Here is a 23,051-nt window from a genome sequence, read left to right as displayed (position 1 = left end):
GAGTGGGGTTCTGGACTATCTGTGCTACTAGTTTTCAGAGAGGACCTTTTGTAATATTTCACAGGATGCCTTGTCACACCTGCCACTAACAGAACAGCAATTTTACCAACGGATTGCTGGATGACTGACATCTCCGTCGATGATCATAGTGTGACGTATGTACAAGTGAACTGAGGTTTTCTCTAAGGTTCTCAGTTACTTCAGGAGATGAGTCTGATGGGCAATAGAAGGATCCAATTATGCCCACCCCTGATGCTGAACTTTGCCCAGAAAACATGCACATTCAATTTCTATCTGAGTGGATTTGAGTTTATTGTCTACTGTGACAAATACACAACGCCACCTCCATTTCCCATTATACTATCCTTTCAATTTACATTTAAAGTTTTCCCAAAAAATCACACTGCTATCAACGTCAGGTTTCAACCAGCTTCTGTACCTAGTATTCTGTGAGTTTCACTGCTTTCCAGTAGTGCTTCAGACTCCAGCACTTTTTTGTGAATGCTTCGGCAGTTAACTATAAGGGACATTCAAATGAAACCCAGTCACTAGTGTAAAGCAACCGCAATGATTTTATTAACTCAAAAATGTAGTTATACACAGTACATATACTCAAAAATAGTCACCAAAACTGTTGGCACATTAATCCCATTGCGACTCTAGCCAGTCAATTCAGTCCTTCAAGAAGCTAGTACACTGCTGTCAGCTCCAGGCCTGGACCCAGTCACACCCTTTGTCATCTGTTGTGAATCGATGTCCGTGAATAGCTTGTTTTAGAGGTCCAAACACATGGAAGTCACATGGTGAAAGGTCAGGACTGTATGGTGGATGTTCCAGCGTTTCCCACCAAAACTATTGCAATGTCGTCTTCACCGCATTGGCGTGTGTGGGCAGGCATTATCATGCAGGAGGATAATGCCACTGGACAAGATGCCTCAACATTTTGACTCAATGGTTCTGTAAATTGGCTGGACAATGCTAAGCATAAATTCGAATCACTACTCATTTTTCCTGCTTAATCTCCTGCATGTTCGATAGTGAACGATAACTTGTGTGACCACCTTCTCTTCAGCGGGAAATCATACTGGTGCTATGCAACATCAAATGGTGTGTGTGCGTCCGTCTCTCTACCAATAGTGGTGCCACCATTACTTTAGTTACGTGGTGCCACATTAAATGTAAGGCAAAGGTAGACACACTGACCAGGTTTCATTTGAATGGACCTCATACTCTGATTTTAATACTCTTGCCTGTGTGGGGCATTCTTTTGGATCTTACACTTAAACTTTTGGGTCTCCTACAGCTGTCATTATCTGGACTGAACTGGATGGAAAGTCGACTAATAAAAAATACCCTTGTGTGCACCCCACATACAGTCAGCTGCAGGGGTAGCAGCCTCTAATGTGTAATGCACACCTGACCCACTTTGGGAAAACCTACAGTGCTCAACACTAAGGCACATGTCCACTATGTCACAGAATCTTTGAAGTATATGATTCAGTCCTTCCACAGGAGTATGATCAGTTCCAGGGACAATGCTGCAAATTGTGAGCTTTGTTAAAGCTCTGTGTGAAAGACTGGTCTTCTCAACCTTCTCTGCCAGTCAATGGAATTATCCAAATCCACTTATGACCTCGGACACAACAGGTATTGTTTGTTCCAATGTGCATCACAATCTGCTGTCGGTTGCACCCTGTTGCCTCAATGGCTGCCAGAATAGCCTCTTTTAACATGTTGAATGAGGCCTCCAGGCATACACTTTGAGCGCATCTGGTGTTCCTTCCTGTCCTTGCTACTGTTTCCCTAAGGGATACCATTGTTTGCCATACATTTGGGCTGCCAATGATTACTAGACCCCTACCCTTTTACATTCCCTCCTCTTGACACAGGACAAAACAGGTTTTCCAACATGTTAAGTGAGTCCCACTGGCTATGTTTCACTTTTAGTGGAAGACAACACCTCAAACTTGTTGGTTAAGGGTACTGGTATAAAGCCCGATTCCTCCCTGGTCCCTGTCTAACCTGTACAGGACATCTTGATATACCATTGACACGCCACTCACAGTCAAGTGGGCGAGTAATAAAAGATCCTGTACTTCTTGCAGAGGAGACAGGATGCACAGGATAGAGGTAACTTTGCTACCTAAGGTACCAGTACATGACTTTTGGTATCTCTTCTAACACATCAATACACAGCAGATTCCAATCATTTGACAGTAGAGTGGGTAATTTACAGCTGCTTATGAATGTCAACTAACTGATTCCATGTTCAAGAACTGCATTCACCTACCACCATCTTACTGTGGACAGTGTGCAGTAAAGTTTACTCAAAATGTGAGTTTGCAATCCATTTCAGACGTTCTAATTTTCATTCTTGCTCTCGTTTTTCCGTAATTAATTTTACAATAATGGATCTTCCTTTGAAAAATTGTTTTGGGCATACCCTCTAACTTAACTAACATACTCCACAGTAACATACAATGTCTCACTCCACAGTAACGTATAATGTCTCCATACTCTTCATTTAATTCCATCAAAAACTGCTGCAACTGATGGTATAGTGCATACAACTTCAGAGAATTTACTATTTCTGCCACTAATTTTATTAAATGCTCCGTGCCTGCAAATTTAGCACTAACTGCTTCTTGATGTAGAAAACAATGAATCCCATACAAATCATCTGTTGATCATTGTAATTTTTTGCTCTTTCATCATCAACTAAATGTTTAATTTATTTCTGCATGGTGTTATAGTGCCGACCCATAGCAAAATTGCAGCACCCATCAACTTCGCAACAGCATAATAGATAGAGAAGTCTCATCATTCTCTTCTGTGTTACCCATTAATTTTCAAACACTTGTGACAGTAGATCACCAGACTGCTTCTTTCTCTTTTTGTGCAAACAGCCACTGGACCTGTGAAGCTCCGTTATATGGAATACAAACAGTGAAGGATAAAACCATGATTCTGCACAGCCAAAGACAATTATGCTGACTAAAATATGCCACGTCAAATGCCAGAAGAAACAGTCACATCGCACTGTTACATGAAATGTTAAGCAGCACCAAGCAGTTGTGAGCGAAGATGAATCATACTGAGACAGGCCGAGCCTCAGACTGCATGCTTGCAGCACATTGTGCACACATGCACTCTTGCACGCCATTGTCAACCCTGTTCTATAAACCATGCTTTGATCTGATAAGTTCTTATTACTAATCCTGCCTCATACCAGGGCTTTCTCATCAAGCCATTTCTGTTCTCTTTTTATTTGCACTACCTCTTTTCTTACACTTTCTCAGTCTGATATTTTTATTTCTTTTCCATCTCCATATGATTTCTTCATGTCCTCAACAGGTTTCTCTGTACTCTGCTTTGAGAGGAACTCCTTATTTATAAAATGATGTGACTGGCTTCAACTGAATCTGTAAGCTGAGAAATAGCTTCTTCCCATGGGTGTTATATTTCAGACTTGACTTTGTGCTGTTATGTTCAAATTATTGTTTAAATTTGTCATAAGAGTGAGATATTGTCTGAACTATTGAGACATAATATGACTTCAACATTTATTTTACTTGCCTTGAGTTGATATAGATGTTGTTGATTGAAGCGTTCCTGTTTGGCAATTTCCAGCTGTATTTCCATAAGACGGTCCATTCCAACATCCTTCCTTGATCGTCTGAGTGTGTCTGTTAAAAGCATATGTGATCTTAATCAAAATGTTATAGAATAAAAAATATTTTATATGTGTTTTCACTGTAATGTTATCGCTTTCATTTATCCTCATTTCAGAAACACAACTTGAGATTTAAAAGTATTAAATATGCTGTATGAGACAGTGATGATAAACAAAAGTTGTGAGAGGTTATGAGGAGTATACATTGTAAATGAGAAGATGGTGAAAAGTTCTTTGTCTGCCATAGACATTTATTTTATTTCAATGTTTGAATTGACTTTTCAAGCTATTTGTGCTGATTTCTTTGAGTCCAGAAATCCTATAGAAATTGATTATAGGTAAATAACTGAACCACTGAATCTTGAGTAATAACAAGACTTCTACTTTAAGTATTTTTGTAAGTGTAGAAAACCAAGAAAGACTATTTCATGTTAAGAAAGAAATTTGGCAGTACGGCTGATTATTGTCACTGCTATCTGACAATTATACTAAATAATGCAGGGAAACAAAGAAAAAGGTTCATCACAAAAGGAACAGATGCTAATAGTACTGCTTTCAAATGACACCTATCCTGACTAGGAGGACTTGAAAGAAAAATTATTAAAAAATATGACAAAGATAAAGAGCAGTACAAATGAAGTTCAGTTTTGTTGTGGCCTATATATGAAAATACAATATTTTTTTCAGTTGAATATACATTTTTTAAACAAAAAGAACATAATGGTCATCTTCTCACTTGTGACAATGCTTCGGTTTACAAGACAGTAGCATAAAATGTAACAGCTACTTGCTAAATATCTAACTTGAGGAAGAAACAGTAGAATAAGAGAAAAATAAAAATGGAAGTGAAACATGAACCATGGAAAAAATGTTGAATAAACTGGAAGCCTGTGGAAAAAGTTGCTCCTCGCCATACAGCGGAGATGCTGAGTCCCACACAGGCACAACAAAAAGACTGTCACAGTATAAGCTTTTGTCCAACAAGGCCTTTGTTAAAAATACACACACACACACACACACACACACACACACACACACAGAAATAAATGCAACACACACGCGTTACTGCAGCATCAGGCTGCTGAAGCCACACTCATGTGGCATATGTGTGGCTTCAGCTACAAGAGGCTGCAGTCATGTGTGTGTCTGTTGTCTACTTTTGACAAAGGCTGTGTTGGCCTAAAGCTTACACTGTGACAGTCTTTTTGATGTGCCTATCTGCGACTCAGCATCTCCGCATGATGAGTAGCAACTTTCCTTTTCATAACAGTGGAGCTACAAAAGATGTACAAACTTATGTTTGCAGGCAAAATAGAAAATGAAGACATATTGGAAAGGAAAGTTCAGGAGAGAAGTGTGTTTGGAAATGCCTCATTGTATTAACGGAAAAGTTAAGAGAATGGGGAACATATGCAAAGAGCATTCAAAATTAGTTAATTTGGCAGTAAGAGAGCCACTAATGAAACAGAATTATAAGGTATAAAATTATGAGACAGATTTGTGGCCAGGAGGTGAAATTATTTTAAACTGCCAATAGAGACCCATAAAAGTATGTAAAACTATCCTAGAAATATTTTTTATTATTTAAAACTTATTGTTCAGAACAGCACATACATGAACATCAATGGATTAGCACAAGACAGGAGGAACTGGAATAGGGGATCAAACAAGCTGAAGAACTAATGAATAAAACAAAACCACACTGTAGTATATTACCCATCACTTCAAAGACATACCTTGGGTCTCATCTGGTTCAGAAATTTTATGGCAACCATCTTCATCAGATCCATCAACACAGTCAACATTGCCATCACAGACCCATTCCTTAGGCAGGCAATGGCCAGAACCACAACGAAATGCATCACCACAATCTTTCTGCAAGGCAAGTCACAAGCAAAAATGTTTATACTTTTGTTATTGTAGCCTTCCCTTAACTGTAACTGCAGTTGTGATTTAACACACCAACAATGTCTATTATCTAAAATTTGATGTGAAGATTACAACAGAAATTGAGGATGCCTTTCTGATCAAATGTCTCTTCAGAAACTATGAGAAACATTCAATTATATTGTTAACATTTTTAAATTCCATATGCTTACTTATAGATATGATAGTGGAAAGTCCTTGGTGAACTATATATAATGGAGAGAGCTAAGGTGATTCATAGAATAGTTGAGACACTGAGTTGTTGACAGTCACTTTACAAATACAGACATATAACCATGCATGGAGATATTGTCCCAGCTGCCATGAACTGCCTACACTCTTCCCAATGTTAAGTTACATAATATTCACAGTGTTACTTAAGAAAAAATTAACTGATCACTTGATAGTGTTGAATGCTGATAATTAATGTCAACAATAAGCTTTACACTAAAAACTGGTTATTTTATTTTGGGATAAATGTTCTTCAACTGTTGGGAAAGAAACGTATCTGAGAACCAAATTTTAATGTGAAGTCTAGCAATAGTTATTCCATACAATTATTAATTATTCAATACTCAGGGGAGATACAATGTTGATTACCCTCAAGAGGCAGCCTTCAACTTCATCACTGCCATCTGGGCAATGGGCTTCCATGTCACAGAGAAGGTTCCAGTCAACACAGGAACCATCATGACAATGAAATTCATCGTCTTTGCAGTCATACAGTTCTCTAGTTTTGTTTGCACCTACTGTGCTGTTTACTTCTGGTGGTATGTGGATGTCTCTTCCAGTGTTATCTTGTGTGTCCACTGGTTTCACATCTGTTGTTGAAACCTCTGTCTCTGATGATGCAGTACTTTCCTGTGAACAGAAATGAACAAGTTGTTACAAGTCTCCATAAAGTTCATCAGATGCATAGGTTCAATCCAAAGTATGACACTATCATGCTTACATCACTAACAACTTATGTAAGTGCAGTGACATACAAATGCTAGTGGAATATTCTAAACTATGAACCCACGACTCTGCTTGCATTGCATTGTTACCACTATTCTGATAGCTTGAAATAACTGCAAGTCTTCTTCCATTCATCACTGCTTTGTCAGGTGTTCCCTCAGGTTGCTGTAATCTGGTCCCAGATTCTCTTCTTCAATAATAAAAGGTAGTTGTTCTGGAAAGACTTTTGTCATTCCTTGTTGTGAAGCACCTTATTCTCATGATGCTTGGAGTACAAATGATTACTTCTTGTATATGATTATCTCTTTGATAATGTCACTTTGGATTAAACCTATCCCCTCATCAAGTTCTACAAGTGGAGTGCCAAATATTTCACATACAAAGTCATATATAGGCCTGGTAGCTGGGAATATTGCACTTTCAACCAGACAAACAGGTCACTTTATGTGAGCAGCCAACTATATCACATTCACAGAAGAAAGCATAGGAGCAATTACCTTTTTGATCTGCGATTATAATGTAATACAACAAGATTCAGAGGAAAACATGGTCCTTCCCACATTATGTCTTAGCATAGCTGATTCAGAAGAAGTCCACAAATAAAGTAATTCACTTATAATATCTCTACTTCTTATTTTAGTGATTTAGAAGGTAAACTTAATGTGCAGATCCTATTTCTTGTCATAATGTTGCAACAAATACTACAGCTATCAAATCTTTGTAATTACCGTAGCTAATGCGAGCTATACAAGGTGCATCAGAACAGTTTGATGCATGGTCTCAGAAAATAAATGAAAGAAGAGTTACAAGCAAAATACCTTTACGGGCCTTCAAAGTAATAACAATTAGCTACATCAACCTCTTAACACTAGCTGTACAGTTGTTGGGTATCTGCATCATTACAGTTGAGACTTGGTGCCATCAATATTATTTGGAGACCAAGTGACAGTCAATGGTTTGGTGTTCCTCACCTCCTAAAAGAAAAAAAGAAACCTGCAGACAAAATTCATGATTAAGATGATGTTGATTGTCTTTTTTTGACAACAATTGCTTGACTCATCACAAATATCTACCTGAGGAAGACGATGAACAAGATGTCACTGACTATCACTTGGTCTCCTGATCGAACTGGTAACACCAGGTCTCATCCCCTGTAATGACACATATATCCAACAGTGCATGACCATGGTGCTTTGAGAGAATTCATAAAAAGCACTTGCTGACAGTTTCCAACAGCTTTACAACCAATGTCAGAAGTGTGTTGTAGATAATGGTGATGACTCTGAAGGTCAGTAAAGGTATTCTGTTCGTTAACTCATGAACTTTTCAGATCATCTTGTACAATAGACATTAACTTGTTGTTGAGTCTTTACTGCTTGTTTCAAACATTGGGTTTGCACTTCTAGGCACGTGGGCTTTGCTTGCCTATTCTTCGTACACAATTAACATCATTTGCAGACAAGCAATAATGATGGTAATTTTCCGATGCTTTCATTGTGAGGTAATTTACACCCCTATGGGAAATATTACAATTGAAAATGTGTACTGCCTTTCACATACAAAATGTTCAATGAGAGAAAAGATGGGAAATTAGTACAGCACATTCAAATTTTCTGTCAGATTTACAAAGACTAAACGGATGTGATACAGAATATTTTCAATCTATTTACTGCTATAAATTACACTCTCCCCAAAAAAGTTAGGAAACAGTATTAAAATTTTAGACGGCAGAACCAGTTATAATGTATGGGTCAGAGACTTGGACTATAATCGCCAGTCAACTCAAGAGGACTGACGCAACAGAGGTGAAGCTCCAGCAACCTTTTGCCAGTTACAAACTCATGGACTGGAAACAGGAATAGTGAAAATGGAAATGAACTGAAAAAGCATACTCCAGAAAACATACCTCAAGGGAAAATGTTGAATGTCCTAAGAAGAGAAGGAAAGATTAGTTGTAGCCTACTTAAAATTGGAGCAAGTAATGATACCTAAACCAAACCTCACTATTTTGTGGATGATGATAATGACAATGATATTTATTACAGAAATTAATAAAGGCAAGGCTTCTGGTCCAGATTGTATACCAGTCCAGTTCCTCTCAGAGTTTGCTGATATAGTAGCTCCATATTTAGCAATTATATACAACTGCTCAATCACAGAAAGATCCGTACCTAAAGACTGGAAAATTGCTCAAGTCACACCAGTACCCAAAAAGGAAGTAGGAGTAATCCATTGAAGCACAGACCCATATAACTAATGTCGATTAGCAGTCTGGTTTTGGAAAATATACTGTATTCGAACATTGCGAAGTACCTCAAAGAAAACGATTTATTGACACATAATCAGCATGGATTCAGAAAATATTGTTCAGACAAAACACAACTAGCTCTTTATACTCATGAAGTAATGTGTGCTATCGACAGGGCATGTCAAACTGATTCCATATTTTTAGATTTCCACTAGGCTTTAAAGCCATTCCTCAGAGTCTTCTAACCAAACTGTGTGCCTCTGGAATATTGCCTCAGTTGTGCAACTGGATTCGTGATTTCCTGTCAGAAAGGTTACAGATCGTAGTAATAGATGGAAAGTCATCGAGCAGAAAAGAAGTAATATCCGGTGTTCCCCAAGAAAGTGTTACAGGCCCTCTATTGTTCTTGATCTATATTAACAGTATAGGAGACAGCCTTCGTAGACATCTTAGAAAGTCTGCAGCTGATGCTGTCATTTACTGTCTTGTAAAGTCATCAGATGACTAAAACAAATTGCAAAATGATTTAGATAAGATATCTGTATGGTGCAAAAAGTGGCAATTGATGCTGCATAAAGAAAAGTGTGAAGTTATTCACATGAATACTAAAAGAAACCCACTAAATTTCGATTATGCAATAAGTCATAAAAAATCTGAAGGCTGTAAATTCAACTAAATACTTAGGCATTACAATTACAAATAACCTAAATTGGAATGATCACATAGATAATGTTATGGGCTGAGCAAACCAAAGACTGTGATCCATTGGCAGAACACTTAGAAGGTGCAACAGGTCTGCTAAAGAGACTGCTTACACCACACTTGTCCACACTACTCTGGAGTACTGCTGTGTGGTGTGGGATCCGCATCTGGTGGGACTGACGGATGACATTGAAAAAGTACAAAGGAGGGCGGCTCGTTTTGTATTATTGTGAAATAGGGGAGATAGTGCCACAGACATGATACGTGAATTGGAGTGGCAATCATTAAAACAAAGGTGTTTTTCGTTGCGACGGGATCTTCTCATGAAATATCAATCACCAGTTTTCTCCTCCAATTGTGAAAGCATTCTGTTGGCACCCACCTGCATTAGGAGAAATGATCATGACGATAAAATATGATAAATCAGGGCTCGCACAGGAAACTTTAAGTGGTCGTTTTTCCCGTGTGCCATTCGAGAGTGGAACGATAGAGAGACAGCTTGAAGGTGGTTCATTGAATCCTCTGCCAGGCACTTTATTTTAAATACCAGAGTAATCATGTAGATGTAGATGCAGATGTAGAATTCCAGTCTTTACTGAGGAATCAGAAACTGAATGAAATGAAGAAAAGCAGGACTGAGATTTAATGTGGTATTGATCATGACATCATTAAAGATAAATGTACGGTATTACTTATATTTCTCTTTTAGAATATCACTTTTACAGTTGCAGGACTACACTTTCCTGAAACCTGGCAAACAAATAACAAAGCTTTAAAATGGAATTAGAAATAAATTTCACATTACTTAATATCAACACAAATAATGTGGATATAACATAATTTGCGCTAGAAAGACATAAGACTTCTCCCCAGTTCAGTAAATAAGGATTCAGCAGAGCGGACAGAGCTCACTTACCGCCGAAGAATCATAGGAAGGGCAAGGCCCCTTCTCGTCGCTGCCCCCAAGACAGTTGACGACACCATCACAGACACGGCTACGTGACAGGCAGGTTCCATCAGGACACACAAACTCCTCTGCTGTGCAGTTCATCTGTACAACACATGCACCCTCCACCACATGCAACTACCAACACCTTCACACACATAACTAGTCAAGCGCATGAATTCCCAAGTTGATTGTATCACAAATTTAAAAAAATATATTTTATTTTTGAAATAATGCCAATATTCTTGGCCAAAATTATTGTACTACTCAGCACTTTTGACATGTAAACAACATATAAAGTTGTATCATGTTGATTGTTCTATAAGCTGCTTGAATTTTATTGCTGTCTACAGTGACTCATTCTACATCTTCAAAATTCTGCTTGATGGATGTCTATAAAGCACAATGAATAAGTGAATGAACCTTTACAGGTAGTGTGATTCTCATAATTATTAGTCTTTCTTTCTGTACATACATACTGTTATCCTTTGTAGATTACGAGTTTTGTCTTTAGTGAACTATTCAGTTGAGATAATTGTAATGAATGTGTGTAAAGTGTGGTGCTGCCTTGTGCTTGTGTTGCTGAGGACAGTGAGACAGAAGCAAGGGGGAGAAAACTGGTGCTGGAACAAAGCTTACACCTCTCAAACTACATCAGGGAAGCTGCTGAACTTAATGTCTTGATCCAAAGGAAGGATAGTCACCAATAATGTCACAATTTCTCGTTTATGAGAGACTAGAAGGATGACTTAACACAGAACCTAAGTGTGCATTCTGGCCATCAGGAACATCACACTACACATTCTTCTCCCTTGGCCATCAAAATTCTTGGAACAACAGTTTCTTTTCCAACTATGATTTGAATTAACTAACCTAGTCTAAGTGGTACTCTGCCAATATGCATTAGTTACCTTGAGTATATGGCCTGCCATCATCCTGTTACCTGTTGATTGCACATTCATATAAAAACTTCTAAGAATCTGATATATGGAACATGTACAGCATCCTGTTGATTCTCCTTAAGAAATGAAGAAGATGTGCTTACTACTCACAAACTCGAAACATTGATACTATGATTGAAACAGAATATCTCTGTAATGAATGGAATCAGAAGTAATGATGGTTCAGAGACAACCGGAGACCATTTCAACACATACCGAAACTCATTTCTTTAGGTAAACAAAATCCAGTAAGCTTCAATTGATCCTCAAATAAATATGCTCAAGTTGTTCATATACTGAGCATCAATTGTTACAAAGGTGTGCACATCTACTGCCTCTAATCAAATGGTCTGCATCTCTACTGTCTCAATGGGATAGGCTTGCATTAGAGTTTAATGAAAATTACTCTGGGTTCATCTCATCAAAGGATTTCTTTTAAAAGTAAGCAGAATTTTCATTCTCTTTTGTGGGTATGTCTGTACGACTCAATTCTGCTGCTATTTTGTGAGTGGGTTCCTTTACATGCAAATTATTTGTATCCAGCTAGAACTTTCCTTATTATATTTTCATACATCACATACATTTTCCATAATTGATGCTATGGACTAGCTGCACCATAATCCCAGTACATATTCAATAAGAGGTCAAGTATGCTGTCTGTTTTCACCAGTGTAACTACATAAATCAGAGTAACTTACTGACACCATACTGTAATTAAATATATGTGAAATTTATTAAAAGGGCATTATAGCTCAGATGTAAGATCTGGAATCTTAAAATAGCACACACAGCCTAATACTGTTATTCATCCAATTATGTTTGTACTTCTGAGAATATTATTCAAATATGTCTTGGAAATCTAGTGTTGGCTAAAACATAACATTCTTTTTATTAATTTACAGAGTTTAAACATCTTCTAATGTACTGTATATTCCACGCTCCATGAAAGGCTGTAAGAAAATTCATTGAATCCAAATGAATTTTAAGCAAAGGGGGTTGTGAAGGGGTGGGGGGAATAATTATTTGATTATTTAAAAAAATCCTATGCAAGTAATAACTGTTTAATTTTCACTGCAAATATTAGCATATGAAGTTGAAAAATTTCACAAGTTCTATTAAGCTGAACCCCAACAGACTCTGCAATGAGACGTCATACAAAGTGTCTCATGAAAGACACCCTCGATGGGTCCGAACAGGTCACGCAGCACAGCCATCGGCCACTGCCACCGCATCCACCGGCCACCACCGTGCCTGACTCTTGGACACTTATCTGCTGGTAGTCAGCTGTGTACGTGCTTCCCTTAGTTAAGCATAAATAACATTGCCATCTTATTAACTTAAGCTTACCTTTATTTACAGTTGTTGTTGTTGTTGTTGTCTTCAGTCCTGAGACTGGTTTGATGCAGCTCTCCATGATACTCTATCCTGTGCAAGCTGCTTCATCTCCCAGTACTTACTGCAACCTACATCCTTTTGAATCTGCTTAGTGTACTCATCTCTCGGTCTCCCTCTACGATTTTTACCCTCCATGCTGCCCTCCAACGCTAAATTTGCGATCCCTTGATGCCTCAAAACATGTCCTACCAACCAATCCCTTCTTCTAGTCAAGTTGTGCCACAAACTTCTCTTCTCCCCAATCCTATTCAATACCTCCTCATTAGTTACGTGATCTATCCACCTTATCTTCAGTATTCTTCTGTAGCACCACATTTCGAAAGCTTCTATTCTCTTCTTGTCCAAACTAGTAATCATCCATGTTTCACTTCTTATTTACAGTAGGTGTTCAAAATGATGCCCCTCTGTGGTAAGAGCAGCCTGACATCTCCTGAACACATTAGCAAATAAGCAACGAATTTTGGCTGCCAAAATCTGGGAAATGGCAAGCCAAACCCCTAGATGAAGGTTTCTAGGGTCTCCAGCCGGGTTGTAGCATTGAAATCTCATGACATTTTGGGAAGTGTCATACTACCCATCTTCTGGCGAAGTATATAGTTCACTTCGGCAGAAGATGGGTAGTACGACACTTCCCGAAACATTACGAGATATCAACACTACCACCTGGCTGGAGACCTGAGAAACCTTCAATAGTTTACGCTCGGAAAGCCTACAGTCAGATATAAGCCAAACCCCATCTTCCATCTCTTAGAGTGTGTGGGGATTGGTTGCATACATCTTGTCTTTTAACATTCCCCAAGGACAAAAATCGCATGGATTTAGATCTGGAGAATGAGGAGGCAAGTCAACTATCCTATCTTCAAAAACACTTTGTATTGCTGTCATAAAAGCATTGGCGATATATGGTCTTGCATTATCCTGCATGAAATAACCGTATATCTTTTTGTTAGGTGTTGGCTCTAAAATGAAAAGGATGCAGTATATTGTTAACATACATGTCAGAATTTATTATTTTGTGGAAGAAGATTGCTCCAGTATAACTGCACATCACACTCCTGTTTCCACACCGTGCAGAGGTTGTTGAGGTAATTCATGAGGATTTTCAGAGCTCTAACATTGATTTTTCTGAGAATTTGCATACCCTGACAAATGCAGCCATGCTTCATTTTAAAAAAATTATCAATATCAACCCCCTCCTGTGCATGGACTGTAACAGCCGACAGCCAGTTGCAATAATGACGTCAAGCAACAGTATCTGAGTTTTTCAATTGATGCACTACTGTTATTTTGTATGGTTTTAATTTCAGTATGGGCACAGCTCTGTGAGCAGCTGCTCTCGGCACACCAAGATGAAGTGCCAAATGGTGCAGAGATTTTCTCGAACTTTTTTCTGAGGCCTCCCGTATCTCATCTAATTTATTTCTTGTTAAAACACTAGGTTCTGTAGGCCTTTCTTTGTGTAACACAGATCCAGTTTGTCAAAATTTCTTCACTAATCTGTGTATCAGCAAATCACTGGCCCCACATACACTGGGAAATTTTTGTACAAATTCAAGCTGACATTCCACATACGATTCTGTTTTTGCATAGTTCAAAACAAGAAACACTCACTGATCATTCTGTATACCATACAACATACCAATGAGAACTTGACAGGAAGCTTAAAACAAAACACCTGAACACCCAGTCACATAGTTTGGAAGACACATGCACAGTGTTTCTGTCTGAGGATTGAGCCCAGTGACATATAGGCAGGGAAAGCCACAGACTGGGCAAAATTGCAATAATGACATCTATCAATAATATTTGAAATGATTAAACTTGACAAAAAAACTCTAAAGAAAACTCCAGTGCACTTAGTTGCCCAGTGTAGGGGGCCGAGAACTACGCACTGACAACTGGCAGACACAGCGGCAACAGCAGCAAACACGTCACACAACTCACAGACCCCTCCCAGGCCTCTTTCTGAGACACCCTGTATTAACAATATTATCTTGACACACTTACAACCTAGGCAGTGGGGTACACAATTTTGTGTGTAAGTTAGTTGTACTAAGGCCTTTTATTCATTTCTTTGTAGAAGGTTACCCTCTTAGAGCCTATTACTGTTTAAAGGACCAATTTTCTGTGATGAAAGGAAAAGAATTTTTCAAGCAGTGAATCAAATGATGAAAAAAGCAAAACTGAAGAATGGTGTAATATGGAGAAGTTGAGCTCCTTCAACGAAAGTTTTGATGAACAGCTATACTTTGCTAGTTCAACAACACTAAAAAACTACAAGGGTAATCCCAAAAGTAAGGTCTCCTATTTTTTTATAAGTACATAGACCTGTTTATTTCTACAATCGTTTACATCAGTTTACAGCTTGAACATTTAGCTATTTTTCGTAATCACCATTTTTGTAGACGCTGTGGCAGTCTTTGTATGCCCATGTCATACCAGCTTGGCACCATGCTATCCAGAAATTTATGAACCTCTTCTTTCACCTCATCATTGGAGCTGAATCGCTTTCTGGCCAAATGTTCTTTTAACCTAGGGAACAGGTGATAGTCACTGAGTGCCAAGTCAGGACTATAGGATGGATGGGTGGTTATGTTCCACTGAAACAGTTGCAAGAGAGCAACGGTTTGCCGAGCGATGTGTGGCCGAACGTTGTCATGGAGAATGTGTATGCCCTTGCTCGACATTCCTCTTCTCCAGTTCTGAATTGCCCGTTTGAGTTTTTTCAGAGGCTCACAGTACCTGTCAGTGTTAATTGTGGTCCCAGCTATTCAGCTCCAATGACGAAGTGAAAGAAGAGGACACTGCCACAGTGTCTACAAAAATGCATCGACAAAAATGGTGATTATGTTGAAAAATAGCTAAATGTTCAAGCTGTAAACTGATGTAAACCATTGTAGAAATAAAGAGGTCTATCTACTTATGAAGAATTAGACCTTACTTTTGGGATTACCCTCATATAGATAACTTTAAGACCTTTGCCTACAAAAAATTTAGCTCCAGATTCAGATCTTTCTGTTGCCCACAATTTTCATATGCCACAAATTTCCATCACAGAAAATGTCTACATCCACCAGCTCCAGATTCAGGTCTTTCTGTTGCCCACAATTTTCATATTCCAAAAATTTCCAACACAGAAGATGTCTACATCTACATCATACTCCACAAGCCATGTAATATTTATGGCAGGTGGTACTTTTGGTACCACTAACTGATCCCCCTTCTCTATTCTGCTCACAAATGGTATATGAGAAGAATAATTGTCAGTAAGCCTCTGTATTAGCTCTAATTTCTTGAATTTTCTCATTGTGATAATTACACCACATGTTATGTAGGAGGAAGTATTATGATGTCCGATTCTTCCTGCAAAGTGCTCTCTTGAAATTTCAATAGTAAACTGCTCTGTGATGCACAACATCTCTCTTGTAGCATCTGCCAATGGAATTAATTGAACATCACTGTAATGCTCTTGAACAGACTACATGATCTTGTGATGAAATTAGTGAGTTTTAGTTGGATCTTCTCTATTTCTTCTGTCAGTCCTATCTGGTAAGGATCCCAAATTGATGAACAGTACTCAAGAACTGGTCGAGCAAGCAGCTTGTAAAACACTTCTTTTCTGAGTGAGTTACATTTCCTTAAGCTTCTTTCTACAATTCTTAGCCTGGCATTTGCTTTTCCTACAATTTGTTTAATATGATCATTCCACTTAAGGTCACTCTGGATATCTGGATAGTTACTCCTAGATTTCTTATGGTATGTACTGTTTCAGCCCCCCTCCCCCAACCCCCCTCCATGAACCATGGACCTTGTCATTGGTGGGGTGGCTTGTGTGCCTCAACAATACAGATAGCTGTACCACAGGTAAAACCACAGCGTAGGGGTATCTGTTGCAAGGTCAGACAAACATGTGGTTACTGAAGAGGGGCAACAGCTTTTTCATTAGTTGCAGGGCAACAGTCTGGATGACTGACTGATCTGGCTTTTTAACATCAACCAGAACGGCCTTGCTGTGCTGTACTGCGAACGGCAGAAAACAAGGGGAAACTACAGCCACAATTTTTCCCGAGGACATGCAGCGCTACTGTATGGTTAAATGATGATGTTTTTCTCTTGCGTTAAACATTTCAGAGGTAAAATAGTCCCCCATTAGAATCTTCAGGCAGGGACTACTCAGGAGGATGTTGTCATCAGGAGAGATAAGACTGGCATTCTACAGATCGGATTGTGGAATGTTAAGATCCCTTCATTGGGGCGGGAAGGTTAGAAAATGTAAAAAGGGAAATGGATAGGTTAAAGTTACATATAATGGGAATTAGTGAAGTTTGGTGGCAGTAGGAACAGAACTTCTGGTCAGTTGAATACAAGGTTATAAATGCAAGGTTACAATTATCGGACCATATGAAATAAAATCATCATAGCTTCTGAATGTTTTGCGTTAGGACTTTCAAACTGGATGGTTGGGTGTGGGGCATAATGGGAATTAGTATGGTAATCTGTATGGGCCTTGTAGTTGTTGGCCATTTGCACATGAAAATGTCACGGTACAGGTGCCTGAGCATACAGCGCTTGTGAAGGCAATAACAGCCCAACTGTGGCTCAAAGGAAGTTTCAACCGAGATCAAGCTGAAGACAACTGGTCCAAGTGTGCTAACAACCAAGAATTTGATTTGCAAGTTTGAGAGAGTGGGTAGTGTTCATGCTGACATTGTTGGCAATGTCAGTCATCAAAAAAGGGTGAAAACACCTGAAAACATTGAGAAGACAAAGCACTGTGTTTCAAACTAGCCCCACGAAGTCGAACACATGAGCTGCACAACAGGTGAGGATCCACACTGTGACAAATTGTGGTGAAGACCTGTATCTCTTCCTATACTAAAGTCAGAGCTATCAGCCATCAACCCTCAGGGCCTTAGAACAGTAGCTGTATTTCACCAACACTATCGTCCACAGAATTGGCAAAAAGAACTTTGATGGCAATATGGTTTGGTTTAGCGATGAAGCCTACTTTCATTTGGATGGATTTGTCAATAAGTAAAACTGGCGCATCTGGAGTACAGAGAAGCCACATTTTGCGATCAAGAAGTCTCTTCAACCTTATCGGAGGGCTGTGTAGCATGCAATGTCCAGTCATGGAATAATCTGTGTGATATTCCTTGATGCCACTGTGGCTACCAAATGATACATAAAAGTTTTGGAAGATGATGTCATCCCCCTTATCGAAAAAGACACTGATTTTGACAAGATGTGCTTCATGCAAGACAGAGCTCAACCCCATCAAAGCAGGAGAGCATTTGATGTCCTGGAGGAGTGCTTTGGGGACTGCATTCTGGCTTTGGAGTATCCAGAGTCCACTGGCATGGGCTCTGATTGACCACCATATTCTCTGGATCTGAACACATGTGTCTCCTTTTTGAGGGGCTATATTAAAGACAATGTATACAGCAAAAACCCCAAAACTCAGCTGATAACAACCATTCAAGAGATCATTGACAGCATCGATTTTCTGACACTGCATTGGGTCACGCAGAATTTCATTATTTGTCTGCACCATGTCATCACCAATGATGGCAGGCATATCAAACATGTCATAACCTAAAACTGATTATCTGTTGTGATGTTAACATGTTGAATAAAGCATGTGCATGCCATAGTTTATAACTAATTTACGTTTTTTTTTTATATAGTCATCCTGTAGGTGCCTTGCAGGAGTGGGTTTAATAATGAGTAAGAAGCTACTATGAATAGTTTAGTGAATGTACTATTGTAGCCAAGATAGACACGAAGCCCACGCCTACTACAGTAGTACAAGTTTATATGCCAACTAGCTCTGCAGATGACGAAGACATTGAAGAAATGTATGATGAAATAAAAGAAATTATTCAGATAGTGAAGGGAGACGAAAATTTAATAGTCATGGGTGACTGGAATTCGGTAGTAGGAAAAGGGAGAGAAGGAAACATAGTAGGTGAATATGGATTGGGGGTAAGAAATGAAAGAGGAAGCTGCCTGGTAGAATTTTGCACAGAGCACAACTTAATCATTGCTAACACTTGGTTCAAGAATCATAAAAGAAGGTTGTATACATGGAAGAAGCCTGGAGAACTGGCAGATTTCAGATAGATTATATAATGGTAAGACAGAGATTTAGGAACCAGGTTTTAAATTGTAAGACATTTCCAGGGGCAGATGTGGACTCTGACCACAATCTATTGGTTATGAACTGTAGATTGAAACTGAAGAAACTGCAAAAAGGTGGGAATTTAAGGAGATGGGACCTGGATAAACTGAAAGAACCAGAGGTTGTAGAGAGTTTCAGGGAGAGCGTAAGGGAACAAATGGCAGGAATGGGGGAAAGAAATACATTATAAGAAGAATGGATAGCTTCGAGGGATGAAGTAGTGAAGGCAGCCAAGGATCACGTAGGTAAAAAGACAAGAGCTAGTAGAAATCCTTGGATAACAGAAGAAATATTGAATTTAATTGATGAAAGGAGAAAATATAAAAACGCAGTGAATGAAACACGCAAAAGGGAATACAAACGTCTCAAAAATGAGATCGACAAGAAGTGCAAAATGGCTAAGCAGGGATGGCTAGAGGATAAATGTAAGGATGTATAGAGGCTTATCTCACTAGGGGTAAGATAGATACTGCCTACATGAAAATTAACAGACCTTTGGAGAAAAGAGAATTACTTGTATGAATATCAAGAGCTTAGATGGAAACCCAGTTGTAAGCAAAGAAGGGAAAGCAGAAAGGTGGAAGGAGTAAATAGAGGGTCTATACAAGGGCAATGTACATGAGGACAATATTATGGAAATGGAAGAGGATGTAGATGAAGATGAAATGGGAGATATGATACTGCATGATGAGTTTGACAGAGCACTGAAAGACCTAAGTCAAAACAAGGCCCCGGGAGTAGACAACATTCCATTAGAACATCTGAAGGCCTTGGGAGGCAGTCCTGACAAGACTCTACCGTCTGGTGAGCAAGATGCATGACACAGGCGAAATTCCCTCAGACTTCAAGAAGACTATAATAATTCCAATCCCAAAGAAAGCAGGTGTTGACAGATGTGAAAATTACCGAACTATCAGTTTAATAAGTCACGGCTGCAAAATACTAACACGAATTCTTTACAGAAGAATGGAAAAACTAGTAGAAGCCGACGTGGGGGAAGATCAGTTTGGATTCCGTAGAAATACAGGAACATGTGAGGCAATACTAACCTTACGACTTATCTTAGAAGCTAGATTAAGGAAAGGCAAACCTACATTTCTAGCTTTTGTAGACTTAGAGAAAGTTTTTGACAATGTTGACTGCAATATTCTCTTTCAAATTCTGAAGGTGGCAGGGGTAAAATATAGGGAGCGGAAGGCTATTTACAATTTGTATAGAAACCAAGTGGCAGTTATAAGAGTTGAGGGGCATGAAAGGGAAGCAATGGTTGGGAAGGGAGTGAGACAGGGTTGTAGCCTCTCCCTGATGTAATTCGATCTGTATATTGAACAAGCAGTAAAGGAAACAAAAGAAAAATTTGGAGTAGTTATTAAAATCCATGGAGAAGAAATAAAAACTTTGAGGTTCGCCGATGACATTGTAATTCTGTCAGAGACAGCAAAGGGCTTGAAAGAGCAGTTGAATGGAATGCATAGTGTCTTGAAAGGAGGATATCAGATGAACATCAACAAAAGCAAAACGAGGATAATGGAATGTAGTCGAATTAAGTAGGGTGATGTGGAGGGAACTAGATTAGGAAATGAGACACTTAAAGTAGTAAAGGAGTTTTGCTATTTGGGGAGCAAAATAACTGATGATGGTCGAAGTAGAGAGGATATAAAATGTAGATTGGCAATGGCAAGGAAAGCGTTTCTGAAGAAGAGAAATTTGTTAACATCGAGTATAGATTTAAGTGTCAGGAAGTCGTTTCTGAAAGTATTTGTATGGAGTGTAGCCATGTATGGAAGTGAAACATGGACGATAAATAGTTTGGACAAGAAGAGAATAGAAGCATTAAAAATGTGGTGCTACAGAAGAATGCTGAAGATTAGATTGGTAGATCACATAACTAATGAGGAGGTGTTGAATAGGATTGGAGAGAAGAGAAGTTTGTGGCACAACTTGACTAGAAGAAGGGATCGGTTGGTAGGACGTGTCCTGAGGCATCAAGGGATCACCAATTTAGTATTAGAGGGCAGTGTAGAGGGTAAAAATCGTAGAGGGAGAGCAAGAGATAAATACACCAGCAGATTCAGGAGGATGTAGGTTGCAGTAGGTACTGGGAGATGAAGCAGCTTGCACAGGATAGAGTAGCATGGAGAGCTGCATCAAACCAGTCTCAGGAATGAAGACCACAACAACAAAGGAGATCAAAATTAAATTGTTATGGGGGCTGGAATTCAACAGTAGGAAAAGGAAGAGAAGGAAAAATAGAAGGTGAATATGGCCTGGGGAAAAGGAATGAAAGTGGAAGCTGCCTAGTAGAATTTTGCACAGAGCATAATTTAATCATCATTAACACTTGGTTTAAGAATCATAAAAGAAGATTGTACAAACGGAAGAGACCTAGAGACACCAGAAGGTTTCACATTGATTACATAATGGTTAGACAGAGATTTAGGAACCAGATTTTAAATTGTACGACATTTCCAAGGGTTGATGTGGACTCTGACCACAATTTATTGGTTGTGAACTGTTAATTAAAACTGAATAAACTGGAAAAGGGTAGGACATTGAGGAGATGGGGCCTGGATACGTTGAAAGAACCAGAGGTTCTTGAGAGTTTCAGAGGGAGTAGGGAGTGTTAGTCAACGGTTGACTAGAACAGGGGAGAGGAATACAGTAGAAGACATATGGGTAGCTTTAAGAGATGAAATAGTGAAGGGGATCAAATAGGTAGAAAGACCATGCCTAGTGGAAATCTCTGGATAATACAGGAGATACTGAATTTAATTTATGGAAGGAGGAAATTTAAACATGCAACAAATGAAGCAGGCAAAAGGGATTACAAATGTTTGAAAAATGAGATTGACAGGAGGCGCAAAACTGCTAAGCATGAATGGTTAGAGGACAAATGTAACACTTCAGAAGCATGTTTCACTAGGGGAAAAGACAGATATCACCAACAGGAAAATTAGAGAGGCTTTTGGGGAAAGGAGAGGCAGCTGTATGAATATCAGCAGCTAAGATGGTCAACCAGTCCTAAGCAAAGAAGGGAAAGCTGAAAGGTGGAAGGAATATACAGAGTACCTATACAAGTGAGATGAACTTGAAGGCAATATTATAGAAAGGGAAGTTGATGTAGGGAAGATAAGATGGGAGATACGATACTGTGAGTAGAATTTGACAAAGCCCTGAAAGCTCTAATTTGAACTACTGATAGCCTTGGGAAAGCCTATTACAACAAAACTCTTCCATCTGGTGTGCAAGATGTATGAGACAGGTGAAATACCCTCAGACTTCACGGAGGATGTAGTAATTCTAACTAACTGAAAAGTGTGAGAATTACTGCTATCAGTTTAATATGTCATTGTTGCAAAATACTAAAACGAATTCTGTACAGAAGAACGGAAAAAACTGATAGAATCCAGCCTTGGGGAAGATAAGTTTGGATTCCAGAGAAATGTAGAAACACATGAGGCAATACTGATGCTACAACTTACGTTAGGAGATAGTTTAAGGAAAACCAACTTATGACGGCTATTCAGAAAGTAGAGAACTTTTCATCTGACGCTGCTAGGCACACACCAATCGCATATATTTTGGTATATACATGGTCAGCAGCTCAGTTGGCATCAATCCGTGACAGCGGGGACATCTCTATGCCTCTGGTTGTTTCGATATTCGAATTTGAAATGTGTGGTGCAATCAAAAATCCGCCAGTTGTGAGGTGCAGTCTGTGAAATGGTTTTTGTTGGCAAAAAACCTAAAACCCATAGAAATTTATCATGAACTGTGCGAAGTGTATGGAAACAATGTAATGAGTGAATTTTCTGTCTGGAAATGGTGCATTCGGTTAAAAAATGGCCGAACCAACGTTCATGATGAAGAGAAGAGTGGACGCCCAAGCACTGTGACCGACAATCTTGTCGCTAAAGTTGATGAAACAATTTGCGAAAACCGTCGCTTCACAATAATGTTGATTTTGCTTTCTTTTCCACAAGTTTCATCGACTTCTTTGTTTGAAATTGTCACTCAAAAGCTGGGCTACCACAAATTTTGTGCATGATGAGTGCCCAAAATGCTTACAGAGCTCAATAAAG

At 38.9% G+C, this 23,051-nt stretch overlaps 1 protein-coding gene across 4 annotated transcripts in view; it reads right to left on the bottom strand.

The window, feature by feature from the left end:
* The window catches only part of LOC126278465 (very low-density lipoprotein receptor-like), a 150,725-nt gene that overhangs the window by 3,493 nt on the left and 124,181 nt on the right, over positions 1-23,051 (bottom strand). For 2 of the 4 annotated variants that reach the window (XM_049978605.1, XM_049978606.1), the window contains exons 7-10: positions 10,423-10,557; positions 6,200-6,460; positions 5,410-5,548; positions 3,577-3,686 (exon numbers count right to left, since the gene is read on the bottom strand). In XM_049978605.1, the coding sequence (XP_049834562.1) occupies positions 3,577-3,686; positions 5,410-5,548; positions 6,200-6,460; positions 10,423-10,557 (645 nt within the window). The remainder of the gene's footprint in view (positions 1-3,576; positions 3,687-5,409; positions 5,549-6,199; positions 6,461-10,422; positions 10,558-23,051) is intronic. The other 2 variants (XM_049978607.1, XM_049978608.1) reach the window with 1 other exon arrangement.

This window comes from Schistocerca gregaria, chromosome 6 (genome assembly GCF_023897955.1).
Source record: "Schistocerca gregaria isolate iqSchGreg1 chromosome 6, iqSchGreg1.2, whole genome shotgun sequence".
In the NCBI taxonomy this organism is placed as follows: domain Eukaryota; kingdom Metazoa; phylum Arthropoda; class Insecta; order Orthoptera; family Acrididae; genus Schistocerca; species Schistocerca gregaria.
The sequence above is the reverse complement of the archived record's forward strand: the minus strand, read 5'-3'. Positions and strand labels throughout refer to the sequence as shown.